The 22,344-nt window shown below is 40.6% G+C and overlaps 1 protein-coding gene across 2 annotated transcripts in view; it reads right to left on the bottom strand.

Annotated features, from left to right (window-relative positions):
- Positions 1-22,344, bottom strand: part of FGD5 (FYVE, RhoGEF and PH domain containing 5) — a 76,145-nt gene that overhangs the window by 34,659 nt on the left and 19,142 nt on the right. For both annotated transcript variants that reach the window (XM_085072170.1, XM_085072169.1), the window contains exons 3-6: positions 13,363-13,492; positions 8,434-8,492; positions 8,293-8,323; positions 473-628 (exon numbers count right to left, since the gene is read on the bottom strand). In XM_085072170.1, coding sequence (XP_084928296.1) covers positions 473-628; positions 8,293-8,323; positions 8,434-8,492; positions 13,363-13,492 — 376 coding nt within the window. The remainder of the gene's footprint in view (positions 1-472; positions 629-8,292; positions 8,324-8,433; positions 8,493-13,362; positions 13,493-22,344) is intronic.

Here is a 22,344-nt window from a genome sequence, read left to right as displayed (position 1 = left end):
CATTTGGCTTGGAAGCCTAGGCTAGCAGATCCCTGCCTTGGTGCTGGGAGCAAGGGGCTGTCCCTTAAGTGAGAGCTACACAGCTGCTGTGTAGATTTCTGTAAGCAGATGATCTTTAGGATCAGTTCTGATGTAAGTTGCTCCTGCTTCCCATAGCAGAGTCTGTGACCTTCAGGTCATGAGTGTGAAGCCACTTGATGATGACTGAGAACTGGCAGGGGGTAATGCATGTGAAGCTGGGTGTTCTCACACTGACTGATGGGGCCATTTCAGAGTTGTGGGCACACATATTTCAGTACTTGATTTCTTAGCCTGACAGCCTCTCCCCTCCTTCCTGTCTGTATGCAAAATCTGCCAAAGTGGTTCAGGTTCTACTTTTTTCATTTCTGCTGGGATGGTCAAGGAACACTGACGAGTTCACCCACCTGCTGTGGAGGGTGTGTTAAGGCCATCAAATTATGCCATTCTGTACTTGCCATTTAAGGACTCTCTCTTCCAGTTCTTCCAGGATGTCTTGGTGTAATTCATAAATTTCAGGGAGTTCACTTAAACCCTGCTTGAGTTTAACCCCTTCTTGTTCATTTTCATCATCATCTCCAAGCACTTTCAGGATACCTTCATAGAAATCCTGTGAACAACAGCATTGAAATGAGGCAAACAGAATTAAAATACCTTTTCTGAAATTATTATTACAATTTCTTGACTCCTAAGCTATGTGTTGTAGAAATTAGAAGATATGCTATCAATAGCAATAGTGTTCAGTATGGCAAGGAGATCATAGCATATGTTTTCTTCCATCCATTAGTTCATACACAGTTTCAGCTGAATTCCACAATGCCATCAACCTAGAATTGAACATTTCACCAGATCAAGCTGTAAGACCTTTATGCATACAATGAATTTGGTATCTGTTTATTTACCTCGCCTTTTCCTCCTGCTTTTGTGGGTATCTCATTTTTATAGTGTTTTATAGTGCAACGAGTCTAGTAGGTGTGGTCAGGAAATGATAGGACTGAAGTTAGTTCCTACCTGTACTGTTAAAAGCTGATGGTTCTGCCACCTGCAACGGGTTGAAAGCAACTATGTAGATTAGAAAGGTGAGTATATTGGAGGAGAGAAAGTTTGGATTTTGACTTATAGGTGTAGCTGAACAGATAGCTCTGTTTGAAAGAAAACCTCTTAAAATTGTCCAAGAAATGCTGATCAGTTGCTAGATCTCCTTGGGATTACTTTCTCGTCTTCTAAAGAAGTAGTGTAGATGATTCTAATCCAGTCATAATGGAAATCCTAACTCTTGCATATTGACAACAATGGCAGAGGAACAGAAGGAGAAAGGAGTACACCATAAATATTGGCTTTGCCAGTAAGTAATTTTTAGTCCCATGGTTTGACCAGCAGTTGCTCTGCAGGTGGGAATTGAGGTTCCTTCTCACTGGCTCACAGCATTGTGTTCCTAGCATCAGGCCTGCATTTGAGCTAGAAGCTGTGACATTCTAGTAGAAGATGGTAATTGTAGAGTGAAGCCACTCTTTAATAGGCCAAGAGAAATATCTGAAACAAATAGTATTTCTGTGAACAGAAAGTGCACATTATGCTAGAAGGATCAGATTGCTAGATTGCGGCTGGATGCCACATACAAAAACTCTGAATGCTTGCAGTCTAAGGAATATGGGTGATCTTGATCCCAGACGTAGGAAACAAAGTCTCAACCTGCTCTTTATTGCACTGTCTCATTGAGAGGAACAAAACTTCTGCATAGCAGAATAGAGTGGAACTGCTTCCCAGATTCTGAATTAGCTTCATATTGTTGTTAATGAGGTAAAGAAATCTTAACTTAAAAGGAGTCGATGCAATGCTTTGAAGAAGTTAATCATCTGTTGTTCTTGCAGTAACCTGCCAGAGAGAAACTATGTAAATTTATACCAACCCAAGGTCTGACCTCTATTGCTGTCATGGCTCAATTGGTTTCTCGGCACATATCTCTAGTCTCTATTAAAGAACAGGAAAGGTCAAGTGAATAAATTCCCCTGGGATATTTCTACAATTTTTAAAATAGATGTGTGAGTTTCCATTAGGGAACAACACTGAAAAAAAAACCTAAAAAGGAAGTGAGTGTAAAGAGCAGATGCATTAGTGGTAAAAAACAGCCATTGTTCTGCCTTAGTCTTCACGTGGGGATACCAGCACTTCAGCTACAGAAATCATGTCTGCATACAGCATGTTTACCTTGTTCACACCACAACACCCACCTGGCATCCAGACTTTTATCTTTTTAAGCAAAGTACATACATCCATCAGCATACATGCATACAAAATAATTTTGCACATATATCTAGAATTGCAATTGCTTCCCTAGTCAAGCTGGTCTTTTAATGGGAAGTCATCATATTTGATACTTTGTGAGGAGGCCAGGGAGGACAACAGGAAATCTTATTCCAGCCCAAATTATACAATTAAAGTCTACACTTATTGCATAAAATAATGCATAAAATAATTTTATAACCACTCTCACTTCTAAAATTAAGGTGGATTCAATAGATTCTGCATATTGCAGAACTGAAAGCTATTTTGGACATCTAGGCATTATACCTGAGGGGAGGGTGAAGAGTTCAAAGGGGGAGAAGAGAGCCTCCATATTAAAGCCAAGTGCAGACATGAGGCACTGTACAGTATCCTATGAGCCAAGTCTGATTCGTGGTTCTTGGAGGTATCTGCATCACAGTCAGCAACCCCTCTCCTAATGATGAAAGTGAAAGTGGCACTCCTGAATTAAAAAGTGGCACATCTACTATAGCAGACTGAATGATCCCTGATCTGTACAGAGCAGTGATCTCAAATTTCTCGCTTCTGAACTCAGCAGAAACAATGCCAGATGAACAGCAGAAAATGTTATTGCAGCAGCCACAATTAGTCCCTTAACCTGCCATGCAGGGTACAATATAGGTCAGGAACCCTGACCTCAGCACACACTCTCATGCAGCCAAATACATTCATCCAAAACACTGCAAATGAAATTCAGAACCAGCAGACTGTACAGTATGCACTGAGAATAATGTATCAGTGCAGCTTGTTACCAAGGAATTGTGCTGATGCCAGCTGTGCTGGTGTGGCTTCCTTCTCCTTTCAAGGGATATACAGATCATCTGTATAATCTGTCTAACAGATACACATACCTGATATACAAATCTGTATATCAGATATCTGTATATCTGGCTCAACATTCCCACTGTGGAAGCTCCTTGGCCAATACACAGTTATTTTTGAACTGCCAATGAACACAACAATAAATAAATAAATAAATCAGAAAAAATTCAGCCTAGTGTAAGTGAGGGCAGGCTATTCTTTTTTAACAGTGTAAAAGTTTTAAAAGTCTTTAAAAGACTTTTAAAGACTTTAAAAGTCCTCAGGCTCTTATAAGAGCTTCGGAGGCCCTAACAGCCAGCTAGCCCTTCATTTAGCCAGCACATTCCATTCACTAAAACATTTAATTAGGAAAGTAATGACTTGATTGGTCCAGCAGAAGTTGGAACATGATCCAAGAAATTCACAATAGTAAAAAAGGCTCAGCAAATCATTCACTGAAACTGTAAATAATTAGAAAGATGGAATTCTGTTTTGTCTAACATGTAGCAGTGGTTCCTAAATTAGGTAGGTATTTTTTGTTTGTGAGAATGTGTCGCCCACAAGAATTCTGAAACCAGAGTTTAATCAATGAGGTTTAATCTCAAATTAGAGACTTAAGCACTAAGATGATTTTGTTCTTTTTTTCTTTCTAAGATTTATTTTGCGGTCATGAGCATTGGAATGTCCAGTGCAGGGTTGAATTCCAAACTGCTCTGAAGGCTGGAGAACCAGCATATATCTATTGTTATCATATTCATATCCCTATCTCCAAATGCTTAGGAAGCACAAATCCTAGCCTTTGTGTTTCTAAGAATTGTGGTCCATTGTTATGAGGAAAATGCAAACCAGGAAACGGAATCAACTTTCTTTTTAGAGGGAGGTGTTAGGGCTGATGTTTTTTCAGTGTAGAGCTGTCCTTAATTCAATAAATGCCTTTGAGGGAAGTAATAACTACTTCCAAGGGGTTTATGCACACACAAAGAAGACAATTTTATGTACAAAAGCCAAAGGCAATATAAATGTGAACATGGTACACTATCAAAAAATGAAAGGCAAAATAAACATGAACATGATGCACTATCAAGCAAATGCTTGATCCCATGTAGACCGGGATCTTGAAGCAGTCTGAGTCACGCTAAGTTTGATTTGTATACATGTTTTAAAGCCATTTGAAACATACTGGCTGAAGGGCAGCAAATAAACCATCTTGGCGATGTGTGAAACTTTAGGCTGAGAAAGCCATCAGCAGCATTTTGTTCAGGAACAAGCAATAGGAAAAGGATGTCAAGTGCAGCCTGCATTGGTGGGGAAGAAAAATAGGAGACAAAATGACAAAGCTTAAAGATTTTATGATCTTCAAGGAAATTCAAAGAATAATCAACTTCAGAAAAACTGTAAGTACAAAGAGATCATGGGCTTGGACTAAAAGGCCCTGCCAGTTCCATCTGCTCAGACCATAATGAGTTCTTAACTCCCTGCTCCAGAGAATTGCATTACCTTTGAGTAGGGCAAGTAACAGCTAACCTTTTAGATTATTATTACTACTACCACACCAACTGATACCAAGTTTGTGAGCTAACACAATGTGTCCAGTCTTTCAGTTCAGTAGCAGAGTGGGTGTATGGAAAAGTCATCATCTTGGCAATCAATCAGTTCATTAAAGTCTCCACTGATAGGCCAAACAGATTCTCTTATACTCAATGAACAGCAGCACCAGCCAAGCCTGGAAATGAGATGGGAAATTGCTCTTGCTGCAGGCTTAAGAAAAGCCTTTTTTTTTCCTTTCTGAAAGCAGCTAGGGTGTGGTTTAGGTCCTTGCCTTTCTTATCAATATGTGGGCTTACATGAGAAGATGAAACTTGAGACTTGATTATGACAATTCAGAAAGTGTATTCTTGAAAGAGCTGGTGATGGGAAACAGAGAGAAATGTACACCTGGGTCGAAGAATGCTGTCAAGGAAGCCTTTGGTCCTAGCTGGCCGTGAATGGTGTGTTGTACCTCGAGAGCAATTTGGTGACTGTGGTCATCTATGGTTGCTTCTGAAGTCTGCCAGTGGAAATTGTGTCAACAGCAAGCGCACAGTAAAGCATGATTTTTTGCTGATGTGACCATTCCTAAAACTATTCAAATATGGAAAAAGGAGTAATTAGGTTATTGTAGCTTTTCGTGCCATGGCAGCATTGAAAAGATTGCCTTGGTCATGCAATATTACCCCTGCATTCTAAGGGACTTACATGTTGTAAAATTGGTTGTAGTTTCTCTAAGTATTTTGAGCAAGACACTAGGCAACAGGTGAATATAAAGATCCAACAGCAGTTGGGGTGGAAAAAGTGACAGTGTTGTGACTGTGGCTTTCTAGACTGAACATGATTGCAACAGAGAAACCTGCAGATTATTTCTGAATGCCACTGCAGTAGGTAGGTATCATACACACATCAGCCTACATCAGTACAAATGGGGTATGCCAGGGTGACAGGCAATCAGTGGAACACAGAAACATGCCCTCTGATCCTGTTCCCATAAAGATTTTTTGGCCTCTTCTAAATTAAGAAGTGCCTGAACTAGCAGACAAGTGGGAAAACAGGCTGTCTGTTTCTCTCTTCTCCTTCGTTCTCTGACCCAGGTTCCATTCACACATCCTCACTACTTAGAAAGCCAACTCATATAAATGGTTAAATCTTATCTGAGAAACTTGCTTGTTGGCTCTGCTGAAGAAAAGCCTCCTGTGCCCCCTAAAGGAGTGTATGGGTTAAGAAGCATGAGAAGTTTTCCCCTGCATAAGAAAACCATTAATTGTAATTGTGATTTTGCACTTCTTAAACTTCATATGGTTGGTGATTGCTCATCTCCCTGATGGCTCCTCTCAATCCTAAAACTGATGAGATTTTACTAAACTTTCCAATGCAGGACAGTGGGAATCAGGACAGGGAAAGTCACAGTGCACGGTTACTGTTATTTGGACATTTCACAGCCTGTAAATGGCTTAACTTTGCACACCAGTGCATTCATTCAAGGGTTTACTTTAGGCCCATTTCTTACTTTCATTTGACTTATTAACTTCTCTTTTGGTGCTTTAACTTTCATAATTAAGGAAATGATGAGAACATGCTAAATATTCATAAGATCCCTTTACCGAGTGGGACGGGCAGTCAGGAAAATAAAATTCCAGGAAAACAGGATTCAATGAAATATTTTTGTTTCAGGACTGAAACATATTAAAAAAAAAAGTGCTTCCAATTAAAATTAATGACTGACAGAAATAGAGAAACTTGGTGAACACTTCATTCACTGAAGTGCTATTACTGGTATCTTTTCCCCTGACAAATGAACCAGCTCACCCAATTTCCCTCATGCCTTAAAAACCTTATTTCCAGGATTAGCAGACCCAGCTTCAGATAATGTTACTTATTTTCTGTAATGAACATTTCTGCTTAGAAAGTGTCCAAGTTCCCAAAAAGGAGAACAGGGAATAGTTACATTTTTGAGTCAAGCCAGAAAAACTCTTTTCATTCCTTCATATCTTTGAGACAATTTTGGAGCACTTCAGCAGACAAAATTAACAATCAAGCAGAGTTCTTCTCTAACTAATCTATGGGCTCTAATTTTTTGAGGATTCTTTGTATTACAAATCAACAACAGTTTGGAATCCATCCAGCTGGGGAGAAACTGCATGCACTTGCATCCATAATTGTTTCTAAACTAAAAATATTTAGCCAAGATATAAACCAGAATCCCTGTCCCATGCTGAAGTTGTTAACTTGGGAAAGAGACAAAAAATGGCATTTCCTGTTTCTTCCAGATTTTTTTCTGCCAGCAGAAAATAGGATTATAATGAAAACACATAAATTACTCATTTACACACATAGCCCTGGAGCCAAATTCACTACACAGGGATTTACCAGAGAAAGTAGAAAAGGGAAGGGACAGCATAAGTCCTGAAACATTCCTTTCCTGATCCAGTCACAGCATAGGCAAGGCAGCCTGACAGTAACATGGTGCTATAGCAGCCATGAGAGTGTGCAGGCATTCATGTTGTGGATAAAGGCACTAAAGTGCATTGCAAGATTTGGATGTATATATTGAAAAGTTTTCTGGCATTAGTAAGCCACTTTTATTTCGTAGAGGTATATGGAAGATGCCAGGATATAATGCAAATAAGATGCCTCTTCTAGTAGACACCTCCACTAAATGCTGTCCTTCCACTCTACATGCACCCTAGTTCAGGCCTGCTTTTACATGCTGTCTGTAACGTACCAAAGCACAAATGTATTTGGAAATGAAAAATTAAATAGATGAAGAATGTTTTAATGAAGGTGCAGAATGGCTGTTTCTGTGCAAGGTAATTTCCTGTATAGATATTTCTCTTCTCTGAAGCTGGCAGAGGTTTTGCCTTTTGTTTTTCTTGGTGATACTTTTGAAAATATTAATTATAGTAAGGAGTTTCCTCAGTGTTCTCAATGATCAGAAGCCCTGTACCCCACAGGTGAAGAAAGCACCCTGGCTTCCCCAGAGAACAACTGATAACTACAGCTATGTCTCACTGGTGTCAAATAATATGTTTGGTGATACAGAAATCAGAGGAAAGCCAAGATAAAAGAGGAAAATGGCTAGGCAGGTTATCACCAATTTATCAAAACATTGGTAAATTAATTAGCTAAGCATCTAAGTCCCTTAAAGTGTCTGTTTCTGCTGCTTTGGTAGCTTGCCTGAGAGGCACAATGAGCAGGCAGCAATATCATAGAATCATAGAATAGGCTGAGTTGCAAGGGACCAGTCAGGATTGTCAAGTCCAACTGCTGGCCCTTTATAGGACACCCCAAGAATTCCACACTATGCCTGAGAGCAACGCCCAAATGCTTCCTGAACTCAGACAGGCTCAGTGCTGTGGCCACTTCCCTGGGGAGCCTGTTTCAGTACTTGACCACCCTTTGAGTGAAAACCCTTTTTTTAATTTCCAGCCTAAACCTCTGCTGATTCTGCTCCAGTTGTTCTCTCAAGAACTTTTGGCCAATGCTTTGCCCTCTAGATGACAAATAATAGATTTGAATGGTTAACAGTAAGCCATTCATCCTCAAATTCACTTAAAGCCCTTCAGTGCTTTTATGTCTTTTCAATTGCAGCTAAATAAAAGGGTATTTAGGTTTCAGTGATTAAAATTATTTACTTACCATATTTAACAACTGGAGCATCTCCACATATCTGGGGAGAGAGACAAACTTTTATTAATTGCCATCAAATGAATACTGAAGGATGGACTGTGTAACTTCAATTTCAGAAGAGCAACAAGTGGGTTGTAACAACAAACTCACACTTTTTCTGAAGACATCAGCTCCTGGGCAATGAGGTAAGCTCTGGACTGGCCTTCTTTCTGTCAACAGAAAAAGTCAGAGGCGATTAAGTGATGTCTCATTCCATGAAGTAAAGCAGTTTTAGAGAGCCTTTCAAGCCAACATATTTCTATAATAAAAATAGTGATCAGACTTTTATGCTTTGTTGTTCAGTGTCTGGCATCCTGGACTTTCCAGGACAGACCATTTCCCCAGTTCAAATACTAGTACTATATACAATATAATAGCCGTTAATACAGATGGCAAGTTTGAAAAATGTGTTGTTACTGAAGAAGGAGTGAAAATTTCTGTTGATTTTTACAGGTCCAAAATTTGTCAAAGAAGCAGGAAGTGCTTAACTTTGAACAGGCTAGCTTCATAGCTGTTGAGGCTATGCTATGTGGAAAAAAGAGCTCTTTATCAAAATGGTCATATTCCAAACAGTTCTGACTGCTGTGAGTGAGACCTGTGGAAACAAATGGGCAAAAGCATGCTAAACAAAATGTCTAAACTAAATGGCCATAAATATCTCCAGAAATAGTTCAGTACTTCATCAGACAACATTGTTCGAAATCTCAAAGGCATGTACTTAACTGGTAGGCATCTTGGAAAACTCAGATAACTGTGAAAGAAGCAAACTGTATGGCTTTGAGGTGCAAGTGACTGATAGGGTATTTTGTTCCTACTTCATGACTCATCCTCATAGTAAGAGATGACCAAAGCATAGAAATATGTACTGAAAGGAATGTACTAGGAAAAGTTTGGCTTTTTCAGCAGTGACAAAGTAGGGAGCTAAAACAGTGGTCTAGTAGCAGTAGAGAAAAGCAGCCCTCAGTGACCTGAAGTGGACTCAGGGCAAATCAGTGCAGTATCAAGTCTTCGTGACATTGCTTGCCAGACCAGATATGCTGTTAAGAAGACTCAGTGAAGTAGAAAGTTAAGGGTCCCCACATGGCTGCCATGGCCTCCATCTGCTAAGCAAAGGCTTAGAGTGAGGCCCAGAGAGCAGCTTCTAAAGAGTGAACTGGGAGACAGCTACACCACAGGACTAGGCACATAACTGGCTGCAGGGAAAAAAGATTTCTAAAAGGCTAGCAGCTTTGCAGTGTTATAATAATCACTTGGATTTTGTTTCAGAAGGTGAATAGTTGAGGAACCTGTACCTACTCTACCCCCTGTTTGCAGAAGTCTGTCTAGAGACACTGTTGTCTATCTCAGAGTTCATTTCCTGGTTAAACAAACAGCAACTAAATAACACAGGACAGACAATGCCTAGAGACACTCTCAGACTTGCTCTAGACAAGCCATATGACACTGAGGTCCCTGAATTTTGTCTCTTGGCTAGGGCATATCAATCATAAAGACCGATGGCACTTCTGTGAGAGTGCCAGTCACTCCCCTCTGAGCATAGTGCCAGCTCTCAGTTATGCTGACCCAGCTGTTTGTATGACCTTGATCAGAACCAGACTGGTCTCCTGATCCAGCTTAAAAAAATTGTGGCGCTGGGGGAAAAGCTGCCTTCATTGGGCTGGAATAGAGTTGTTTGGCCTAAGAGCAGAACAAGTAGATAACAGAACAATTTCCTAAACCAGAAGCATTGGCCTTGTGCAAGTCACTTCTCTGGAGTACTCTTTTGGAGCACCCTCTGCATTTCAAAGTAGGGCAACTTGTGAAGACATGGAAGCAGAAGCTCCATGGCTGTGTGTGCCACTAACTTGCCATGCTAGCGTGGACAAATTGCATCTGTCCATGTATGTGTGTGTCATATTTCACAGACTGCTCAGCACAGGTGTATTGTAGCTTGATGGTATCCAGAGAAGAGTGCTACTGTCACAATCAGAGGTTTATAGTACTTTTATAAGCTTCAGTCTCTGAGTGACCTCATAATGGTCCTTTCATAATTATTATGCATGATGTAGCCGTTCACAGTAGTGTCAATGGGAAATGGAGGAATTACAAAAACAACAGACTTTTTCTGGTTAGCTCTGTGAATAAGTGAGAGAGAAGGAGAAGCAGTCAACATCTGTCTTCCAGACCCCATCACTGAAGAGCTAGACTGCAGCTGTCCTGGAGGATCTGTGTAATTTTAGAAATCAAGAGCTGTCCCTTGAAAGGAGTCTGAATTAGGTGCTTTCTCAAAGCACACAAATCTGTAATTCCCAACTCCAGCACATTTCAGCTTTGTGTATGTGTACATGAGTGCATATTTTAATGCATTAAAGTTTTGCAAAACAGAATGATTAATGGAGTCTGGAAATCAAGCCCACCCAGCGGAAATGTGTAAGGAGCAGCAAAGGCAGTCTTATGTACTGCTGCTGTTAAGTCAGTAGCTGCCCTGCTTATAGTGAGATCTTTGAGACTCTGCTTAGTGTTCCCTGTTTGTGCAGGTCTTCTCCATCTGCCATATGGGGTGGCTGTCCACTCTCTTTTATTATGATACATGGGAGAAAGGCGGAGCAGCTTACCTCCAGTGCTGCCTTTTCATAAGAACAGCATTAGGGATCGTTTCTGTATGAAGTTTCCCTTCACTCCTCCAGCACACCACCAGTCTAGTTTAATTAGATACATTAAACTAGAAGTCCTAAATGACTAACCAGAATGCTTTGTGTTTTCATCGGCATAAAATTCAGCCACGTCCAATCTGAATTCCCTTTCTTTTATACCATTTTTCTCTGGTTACGTGCTATTCACCTTGCTATAGCCTTTCACATTTTGCCACAGGGAAAGATCACATCCCTCGTATGGTGGCTTTAAACAGTTCCTTGTATCATATTGCTGGTTTTAGACTAAACTCTACAGTATTTGCATACAGATTGGATTACTTTTAGATTTCCCATACAGTTTAGTGGCAAACATATCTGTGTTCTAGATGAAAGAAATTTTTTTATGTTCCAGCTATGGCTTTATTACGTTTTCTAGGATTTGTAGTAATGTGTTTCATGAGCGCTTTAAATGCTATAATTCTTACAGGTTAATCACATTCTTTTATTCTTATTATTCTGAGATTCCCTTCACCTCAACTCCTTCCTGTGTTTACAGACCAATTTAAGAGAATATTCTTAATTGTTCCTTTGCCTAGTGGCTTAATGTAGTTTGCTATAAATCTTTTCCAACTATAACACAGTTCTTAAAATAGCTAATGTTGCTTCAATATTCCTAGCACCCCATTTATCCAACTACTGCTTTTTCCTTCCAAAGGCACCCTGTTAAGGGACACAGCCTCTTATCACCATGGGGCAAACGGTGCAACTGATTGCATTCTAAATGCCTTCCATTGACGACTGGGGTTATTTTTAACCCTGTTGCTTTGTTTGAGCAGCATATATCATACATCTTTAGCATTTGTGTGACACTGTCTGAATGAAGCAGCATGATGGAAATAGTTCTTAATCCCAGTACAAGGCATGATGTTTTATAATGTCATTACAAGACCATGTGTATGGCTCTCTGTAAAATGCCAGGAAAATGAATTCTTAAATTGGCAGGTGAGTTCCTGCCCCTTACCCACCTCCACCGATTTCCAAACCTGTGCTTCATCTCTGTGTATTTCCTCAGAAACTGTTCATGCCACCCTGAGGCCTTTGCTGCATCTCTCTGCTGTCATCTGTCCCACATGTGTTTGCCCTTCCCCAAACCTAATCAACTTCCCCACATAGAGCTGTTAATGTAGTGCTAGTAGCAATGTAGTAGGAAGGGAGATGCATTCCACATACTGTCATCTCAATGAATTCCTTTAAGGACTTGATGTTCCTATAATGAACCTAACTTTCTGCCTTGCCTACAAGTTTGGTTTTGCATCAGATGGTTTTTTTGCCCTTTTCCGGATGCAGCATAAAATCATGCCTCCCTGCTGGGTCCTTATCTTCAGTAAGACAAGGGTTAGAATTGTCTCGGGGATTCTGTCAGTTTAATAATAACTGGGGCTTGTATGAGGCTAGTGACAGAAGTTATCAACTGCACAGGAGATCCAGTCCTAAAAAGTACCTATAACAAAGGAACTGTCTGAACATGCTCATGACCAAATACAAGCCTTCTACAATCAGGAAGCCATATAGCTGACATTGAGAGATCAGGTCAAAACGTAAGGGCAGAGGGAGGTATAGGAAATCAGGATTTGCTATTTTCCTAGACAGCCTTAATTCCTGGGGCTCAAATTGGAAAACTTTATAATAACCTACCCATTAGTTGCATGCATACCTAATGAGCTATGGTCTGGATGCTTGCACAATCTCACTAAGAGTTAGGCTCATATTAGATTTTAAGAACAGAGACACACACACACACACATGCTTGCACATATGCACACGCACCCACCCTCCCATGAAAAACAAAGGCAAATTTGTCCCTAAACCTACTTGATGCCATTAAAAAACTGCACTGTTAGCTTACTGGAGGTAAAAACAGCTTGGTATGGTGACAAGCTCTGGTCACATTTCAATGGTCTTCTCCATAATTTGTTTAAGAGCTGTTTTATTAATCAGAAATCAGTAAAATAAACCCAAACACAGATGCATTTTCCCTTGATGAGAGAATTTTGAGATGGCAGAGATCCCACCAATGCAGAACTGGTTCCAATAATGCATCTGTCTTTTTTCACTCCATGCAATTTTTAATTCTCAAGATTGCGACTAAATGCTTTGGGGCAAGACATTTTTCCTGACATTGAAGTCAGGCCTTTCTTGCTGTTTATGTTGCCTCCGCTGTCCATGTTCAGACTACATTCTTTGCCTTTGCCACATTCTAGAGAGGCAAATTATTCCTAGCACAGGGGGAGAGTAAAGGACTGATGGCTCTGACATTTCTAAATGAGCACGGGACAAAGTGCAGAGAGAGTTGAGAACCAAGGTTTTTCTGCAAATTGCTTTGCCCTCTCCAGGTTTCATGCATTAACCATTTTTAGGGGTTTTTTACCTTGTTGATGAGGCTGGGATCACCAAGGCTGCTCTCGTCATCTTCTGAACTCTTTTGTTCCTCATCTGATGTGACGACTTCCATTGGTGTCACAGAGACTGGGCACACCTTGTAGGGCTCAGTGTAGGCACTGCAGAGAAAGAACAGACTAGCTCAATGGTGTTATTCCCAGACTTGCTGTTGCTTAGACATACAGAATCCCTGGAGAATTGCAAGGCTTGGAAAGCAAGCTTTGTCAAGCAGGTGTTTTTTCGCCGCTAGGTTCAAAGGAAACCATTTAGGCAAGGAGAAGACTCTGAAAGGAGCAGTAGGAAGTTAACTGAACTTGTTCAAGCTTCCCCAAAAGACCAGTGTTCTGACCCAGTTTGGAGTGAAAACCTCATACTTAGTTGCAACCAGAACTGCTTTGTTTCTTTCTAGTCAACCCCTAAAAACGGATGCAGTAAAATCATGCTAACATTTTAGTGCTCATTAAAAATGGAAGTTAGATATTGTGACAATGGGTTTTCTGGGAAAACATCAAAAGGATGAGAAAAGTATAATCGTAATACCAATGGCATCAATTAAAGTAAAAGATACTCAGATCCCAGAATCCTCAAGTTGTTTCAAGGCAATATTAATTCAGCTCCAGAAACCCAGAGAAAGCTGCGCAGTAAGAGTAATGGATCCGGTGTGCAACACAGGCCAGTGCAATACAGGCCTGTGGCTTCACAGCTCTTTATTAAAAAAAAAAAATCAATTAAAATTGCCAGTGACCTCTAAACCTGCAAAAAGAATGATGACAGCTGATCTGTATATACCTAGCTCCAAATTCCAGTTGCTGGATCTTGTTAAACCTCGGATGAACTAGTAGCAGTCTTTCAGATTTTGTTACTGTGCACTCATAGGCTGTATTCAAGTTGTCCCTTCATTTTGACTTTTATATGAAATAGGTGAAGATCTTGGTGTCTTACCACATCATACCACCTATGATTTAATAATTCTGAAACCTCTGAACTTCATCCAATTATCCATTAGCATTATTCAATTTACCAACCATTTTAGCATCAGCTTTTGCTACCAGCCAGTTTTGATACTGCTCATGGTACTGCAACACAGAAGTCATTATTCTGGCACTGGCAAAAGATGTATACCAGGACTGGTGTATGAAGAATATCAACCATAACACCCATCTATTCATACATGACTTTACTGAGTTTTCACATTCAAGGATCAGATGAGTACTTTTGACCACAGGGTCATTCTGGGAGTTTACATACAGCTTATACACCACAGTGGCCCCAAGCCTTTGCAGGGCAAGGTTCCAGTGGTCAGCCAACAGGGTGAATCTTTTGTTTTGAAAAACAAAATCTGACATCTCTTTGTTTTCCAGTAGACATATTGGCCAACCAGGTCAGTCTGTAATGTAGACCTGGATTACTCAGTTTATATTATTTCTATACTTCTCATTTCCTCAGAAACATTAACTTCCTTTCATAGCACTACTTCATCTCTTTATTTTTGTTTAATCTTCCACTTGGGGATCCCAGGTGTGAACAAACCCAAGGCTTCAAAGTCGGTACTAGAGTGACAGAAGGCTGGGCAAAGATGGACTAATGTAAGTGGGAGGGCAATGAAGAGACTCCCAAAGCAACTGACCAGATTCTTATTTCCTTTCAGAAAGGAAACCCCCTACATATCTGCATTCACTTCTAAGTTAGAAGCAGGGCTGTGCACCTCCCAGGCAAGTGTGGCTGTCAGCATTTCCGTTATGCCTCCAGCTTTTCCCTCATGCACAGAGTCCACGAGTTCTCACAGGCTGCCCTGTGCACTTGTCATGGCTGGACAAAGCAGCAGCACTGCTCCTCACCACTGTCTACTCTGGCTTATTATGAGTGTCTGCAGTTTTTCAGTGTGGGTGGCATCACCACACTTCTGAAAACCTGTCTAGCTTCCACAGCAAAGGGACCTCAGCACAAAAGCAGGGCAGATCCGGGAACAGCTCAGGAGACTTATTAATAATTTAGCCAGTCTCAGTCCTTACTTACACAGTCATTCTGCAGTTTGTAATTGTTTGTCCCAGAAGACATGAAATAGAGGAACTCCATCTTTTTATCTCTCTCAGATAAATGACTCAATTATGTTAATGTAAGAACATATTATAATTTGAGAAGAATGCCTCAGTATAGTAGTCTTGTAATCATTATGAATGGCATCACTAAAGGTTCATAGGTTCATACAGTAGTGGAACTTGCAATATTGCAGAACTGTTGCATGGGCTTTGTTTGCAGTAGACCTGCAGCCCAGTAGCACCAGTTTGATTTTAAAGAGAAGTGTCCAAATGTTATGGATCTCATTTGCACACGGAATAGGCACAGGTATATTTGTGCCACCAACTCTATTCTCCTGTTCTCTGACCACTCCAACAGCACTCAGGTCTTTAGTTCTGAGACTGTTCTATATTGTCACAGAAACTCCTGGGCAGTACACCTTTCCTGATACCCAGCATGCATTTAATCCAATGAACTCACATGTCGTCATCCATCTTTTATATCTACGCTTCCATGATTTCCCAGTGCTCCTAGCTTCTGAAGGCTTGAACTGTGCCCAAGAACAGCTAAATGATACTTTTCTTTAGTTCATTAAAAGCACTGCTAACTAAGCTTACTGCAAGCAATAAACCTTAATGCAATGGAAGATGCAAATTAAAGTGTGGGTGTGAAGAACAAGGGAAGAAATAGTCCCAGAGTATCTCAATAGACATGGTAATCCCCAATTAATTCTCTTCCTTTTAGCTATGATTTGACTGGATGAGAACAGATTGCTGGCACATTATCTGCTGCTCCTTCTGCAATTGTCTGTCATCATTCCAAGAGTGAGCCATCACAACAAAGGAAGCAATGGGCTTTCTGGGACAGTCAGATGTTTAATTGTCTGAATAACTGCAGGAGAATGCAGCGCTGCAAAAGTCTTTTTCGTTAGCACTAGTTACATTGTAACTAGCAGAGCCGCTGATAGGTGCAGAGTATGGAGAAGCTGTATGGATGCACCCTACTAGTTTTTTGTGTACTTTTACCTCTGCACATGTATTGTAACATCTGAAAAAGTATTCCGGAGTCTATGGACTCTCTGGTTATCCTGCCCCTATAGTGTGCTTACATTTGACCTCAATTGACCTCAGTGACTAAGGGGAGGGTGAAGCCATCAAGGAGAGGGAAGCTGGACTAATCATTGTACCAGCACTTTGTAAATAAAGTCCAGACACGAGTCTCTACTACCTCTCTCTACTTGCAGAATACAGGCTGGGAAGTTTGACTAAGGGGACAATAGGAAATAAGTGAGCTTTCTGGATCACTGAGGTAAGTCCTGACTTCTGCTCTGCCTTTTGCAGGGTGACAATGTCTTTTTGTCTAGGATGTTTCATCCACTCATTAGCAAAACCATGTTTCTGGACTGCTAAAAGACAATTCTTTCAAATATTTGATAAAGAGAGAATGGCTGTGGTGTTGAGTTCATTTAGACCTAGATCCACCAAAGCTCTGAAATCAATGACAGTTATGACCCTAAATATTTTTCTGTGTGTATTGGTGATTGCATTGGCAATTATTTGACTTGAGTCAGCAAAGCAAGATTACAGGAACTACCTCAGAAGTTACAAACAGTTGTTCTTTCTCTGTAGAATATATCCTCTACAAGTATATTGTCCCTGAAGCCATCTGAGTGGTGATGAGCTTGATACATCAACTCAGATCACATATGCTAAATTTACAAAAGACTACTAAATTGCTATCATAACCTTCTCATCCACAGACCCCAGTCTGTGCCCATTTTCACTCTGCTGTCATAGGAATCTTAGCTCATAACTAGTTTTAATGTATTGGATGCAAGACCACAATCTCACCTGGACACAGTCGGGTAATGTAAAGCCCATATATATCAAATTCACGCCATCCAGTGGGAAGGAAAAATAATCAACACCTGCAAAGACCCCAGCCCTCCATTGTTGAGCCAAGAGGATTGAATCCAGCTTTTTTCTGCATGCAGTATCCCTATCCCAGTCTTTATCTCAAGTCCCATGCACAGGAGTTACTAATTCAAACTCTCAGACATTCTTACTGCAAAAAATTAAAATTATATGAACTCAATGCAGTGATAGTAATTTGGGAAATGCAATAAGGTGCTGAAGTACCCCGTTTTATTAAAACTGATTATTTATTTTCTTGCATCCACTTGTAAATGATTGTTTTAATTCATTCTGCAAAAGGAAAGCACATTACTAAAGGAAATTTTAAAGTCCAAACGCATTTAAAGCCAATAAAAGGAAATGCCTATTAGCCAGTCAGTTCCCTGTTATGGCAGATCATCAAGGCAAATATCATATCCGAAGTCTGAAAAGGGCAGGAAGGAAATGATGTCTGCTAATAACATACACAGCCTGTCAAGGCAAGGTAACACAGGGATAACCACATTTCATACTCTGAGGCATAAGCTGTTTGCCTGCCAAGGACAGAAAGGTGCTCTTTTGAATTTCACAAGCATTTAAATTTGAATTTTGCTCTTTCTTGCATTGTTGTGGTGCACAGTATAGGAGAGGGGAAGAGGATTTTTGGTCAAGTGCATAAGGCTTTTGCTCTATTCCAGACAACTTTAGGGACAAAACTCTCCCTGCTTCAACCACTGTTCCTGGAGATGCTCACAGAACAACAGTGCTGGTGTAAGTCTAGTTTTGGAAGGGAAGGCAGGCAGTGAGGAGCATGAAGTTGTTTGGGCTTTATCTCAGGGAATGTCCTCTGGCCCAGCCTGGGGCACTATCAGTAGAGAAGGGATAAGAGAGAGCCCAAGAGTGAGGTTTCGCTAGCCATGTCCCAGATGTGCTAGGATGGATGGCTTTGAGGCTTTTGCTAGGAGGCACCTGTGCAGCCAATTCACACTTCAGGCTCAGTGACATACCCTTGTGTGCACCGCTATCTGTGAGCACCATTACCCTCCCTAGTCCTGTGGCTTTAAACCAGTAGGTAAAAAAAAAGCAGCAGTAAAAGCTGGACATGCCTGAAAACAAAACACAGTGTCCTTGGGCCTCGGACAAGTGGCATAGCCCCTTCCTGCTCTCCCAGGCACGAGGGAGAGGCAGTGAGCTGTGGTGGCCTCAGCTTGTGCTCAGCCTGGCCCTCCAGCCCTTGTCCTGCATTTCCTGTAAACAGGGAACAGTTCCTCCCCAGAGATGACCTGGCAATGAACTAGCAAGGGCTGACGCTTGGCTGCACCACACCCAACGTCCCACCGTGCCAGAAGGTACAATGGGGCAGCCGATAATACATAATATGTTATTAAAGGCAGCTCTACCCTTTATAGACTCCTTTGAACACATTATTTACATCATATGTCAGCCACCACAGAGCTTTTACTTTCAATAAATCATTAGCTTCACAGGAACCCCACAGCTTTTATATCCAACAGCGTCAGCAGAGGTTTTCCTTAAGATTCTTCTTATGCTTCTTTTTTTCCTTCTTTCCTTTGCTAAACCACAGCCCTGTTGATCTCCATCACCCTATCATTCCCCATCTGTGGTAACCTTTTGCTCTGCTGAATCATTGCAATGCAATGCAAAGGGGGCATAATGAAGACCCAAGTGCCTGGCAGGAACAAAATTTCAGATTCTAGTGTGAAATTCTCGAGGCAGTCAAATCACAAAGTGGTGTTCACATTCTCCAAGGTACAAGTGTACCCCAAATGAGAATCTGGCATAGTATAATTTATCATCCAGATTCCACTTATATAGTCACTTTTCCAACTATGACACATTTACTAGTGCTCTTCTGACTGTGAGTCCTGGATCCACTTAGAAAAAGATAATACATGTTACAAAATGAAACTGTCTGATAACATGGCACATATCATAGACTGGAGAGTAGGGGAATGTTCCTGATTATTATTTCTTTGTTTAGTTTTGACAGTGTAATTCAGTCACTAAAACTTGGAACCAGAGTCTTTCAGAATTATTTTCATTCTGTTACGAGTTCTTTATTCCATGCTTTCCATGGAAAATACTCACAGTAAGTTCAACATAATTAATGCCATGCCGCCCTGCAGGCCTCTTAAGATGGGAGTTGTTATTTCCCTGTACCACCAGTATCAATTCCTTCATGAACACCATGCAGCCAAGTCTGGGGACAAACCAGGGGAAAAATACAGTGAAACTAGAATCAACTGATCTGAATTTTCTTGCATTTCAGAGATTTACCCAGTTGTTAAAGCAGAGTATTTCCAGAAGGAGAGAAATAGAGCTTAACTGTTTCTGTAGGGCTGAAGGAAAGTGCTCTCTGTCTTCTAGAAGGTCAGGTTCATTTCCCAGATTAAAATTAGAATTGCCTGTACTTTTGCTTGGCTGAGCATTTTTTAAGTTGGAAAATCAGGTTTGGAATGATTAAAAATGGCATAGATTTGTAACATTTGGGTGGGATTAATCTATTAAATAATTCTGCCCCCTCTCCCCTATAATGGTGCAAAATCAAAACCATCTTAATTCTGCAACACAAAAGTATGGTTTAGTTCAGAATTTGCTTCAGTATCTTTTTTTTTTACTTGCAAATGAAACAATCAGAAAAAATGTCATGAACTACAGAATTCCTGTATTATGCTGGAATTTTTTTCTCAGACTTTTCAATTTTTTAGTCTTTTTTAGATTTTCTCAGACTTTTCAATTTTCAATAATTGAAATATTTAAATATATTTTATATCTCTCGTAGCCACTAAAACAATGTTTTTTCTTAGAACTGCAATCAAATGGCAAGATAAATTACTTGTCCAGACAACTTAATATCTGTCACTCTTGCAGTGGCTCTTTACCCTGGGTGTATTCACTGTGATGTGGTTTTATTTCACTGTCACTGTCTGGATTTTTTTAAGCCTGACAATGTGAAAGTAGAAAGTGTAAAAGAAAGATTTTGAGGTGCCCAGCTTTACCTCACATACTGCCCTTTTCTATTTAAGGACCAGAAGATCTGATTTCAAAGATGTGTTGTACTGCATACAGTCCATTACTTCTGTAGACGTGTGCTAAGGAAGAGTTTTTTCTGAGTTCTTCTAGCCAACTCTCAGAACTATGAATGCAGACTGATACCTGAAATGTAAGAGGATAAGAAAAATAGCTATCCTTGACAAGGTCCACCTGCCCAGAGGGCCCATCATGGGGGCTGCAGTGGGTTAATAGTTTACTAAATGTACTCAAGACATATGGACAAACTGCCCGTACTGAAGAGATATTTAACTTGGGATAGCTGAGAATGGCTGGATGGAGACTGTGGAGCAGGCACATGCAAACTATCACTTTTCTCAGTTTATCAGTACCTAGCTGTATTTCTTTTGAGAAAAAGAAGTTTGAGGACATCCCTGTGATACTGATAAAGCTGGTGTAGCATGAGCAGATATAGCTTGCTCCTACTACAGATGCTGGGTAATGTCAGCAACATTGCTGTTATAATACACAGCAGTGAGCCAAAAGACAGCTTGAACTGTGTTGAACATGGGTATCTTTTTCAGATATCCTCTGACACCCATGCCTGTACTGAGAAGCTCTAGCTGGGACAAGAAAGAAAGACAAAGCATGAATTGATTTTATCTTCTTGACAAAATTCTCCTTGAGTTTTACTGTAAACAGGAAAGCATGGCAATTGGACCGCTCACTGGGATGAGAATGGTCTTGATATGGTCAGCATATGGGCAAGTGTGGTACAGGTTAAAACCTGCTTTTCAGCTAATAAATTATGTGTCTTTCTTCTGCCTCTGTCTTCTACAAAATTTCAGAAACATCTGGAAATCTGATGTTGCTTCTCCTTTCACAGCTCCTTGTGTATGAGATTATTTTGATTATCTCTAGAATGCTTCCCCTTCATTTCCTCTTTGCTGGGACAGAAACAACTATAGCCTTATGGTTTACTTTCTTTATAGCCACAGCTCACCTAAATTAATTGCCACTGGAAAGGGCACGTTGCACCTGTAAAAAAATCCATCAGGTGCTTAAGCTGTACCTATTGCTTCTGCTGCATTTTTAATCCAAGGAATGAAAGGCTTCAGGAATTTCTAGTGGTCATTCTCCGTGCCCATCTGATGCAATATCACAGCTGTATTTCTCCGAGCTGATTAAAATCTTGCCATTGCTGTTAGGATTCTCCTGCTAGCTGCATAGCAGCACACTTCAAATTCTAAACCACTGTCATGCCTACTTTGCAACTTTCTTAGGCTTTTCCAAGGAGCTCTAATCTTTTTCTGACCAGCAGTTACGTTCTTTGCCAAAATTATGATTCCTGTTTGGACCCACTCTACCAGCCTCTTTGCCTCCCCAGAGAGCCCATGCACTGTAGAACTGCTGCAGGAATCAGACATCAGGGAGCAACAAGCCATACACTGAAAATAACCCGCCACAGCCTCAGAGAGTGCTCCTGGGAAATTTTTGATTTACAATAGAAATGGTATATGGGATCAGTAAAATGCACAGATTTAAGTACAACTCCTTCCCTGGAGCTCTGAGTTCAATCAAATTAGTAAAACTGATGTGCAGCTTCTTGTTCCCTTTCCCCAATAATCTCCCCAAAAGCCCAGTTCTGTGCTGGGATCTGCAGTGTTAGTATCCCCAGAATAGCAGGGAAAACACAACTTGCAGCAAGAATTACTTGGGAAAGCAACACCGTCAACTGCAAAGGGCACATCTACCTGCTATTTCACTGAAGACACTGAAGAGTCCTTATTGGTCAATGATCCAGGTTTCAATCACTGTATCTGGCTGTTCGACTTCTTGCCCTTTGCCTTACTTAATTCGGGTCTCAGATTGGGACTTCCCTTCCAAATGCAATATAAACCCCAACAGGTAGAGTAATGTTTTCACATTTGGCAAGATGTATTTACTGAAACCTGTCAAAAAGCTTGTTTCTGTGCTCCAGAGAGTTGCACATAATGTTCCTGATCAAATCACAAGTAAAATCTCCACAGCATCAGCTCCTTTCAGTG

The sequence above is a fragment of the Lichenostomus cassidix genome, chromosome 12, assembly GCF_008360975.1.
Source record: "Lichenostomus cassidix isolate B80296 chromosome 12, HeHo_3.0, whole genome shotgun sequence".
Classification (NCBI taxonomy): domain Eukaryota; kingdom Metazoa; phylum Chordata; class Aves; order Passeriformes; family Meliphagidae; genus Lichenostomus; species Lichenostomus cassidix.
This window is presented reverse-complemented; position numbering and strand designations above follow the sequence as displayed.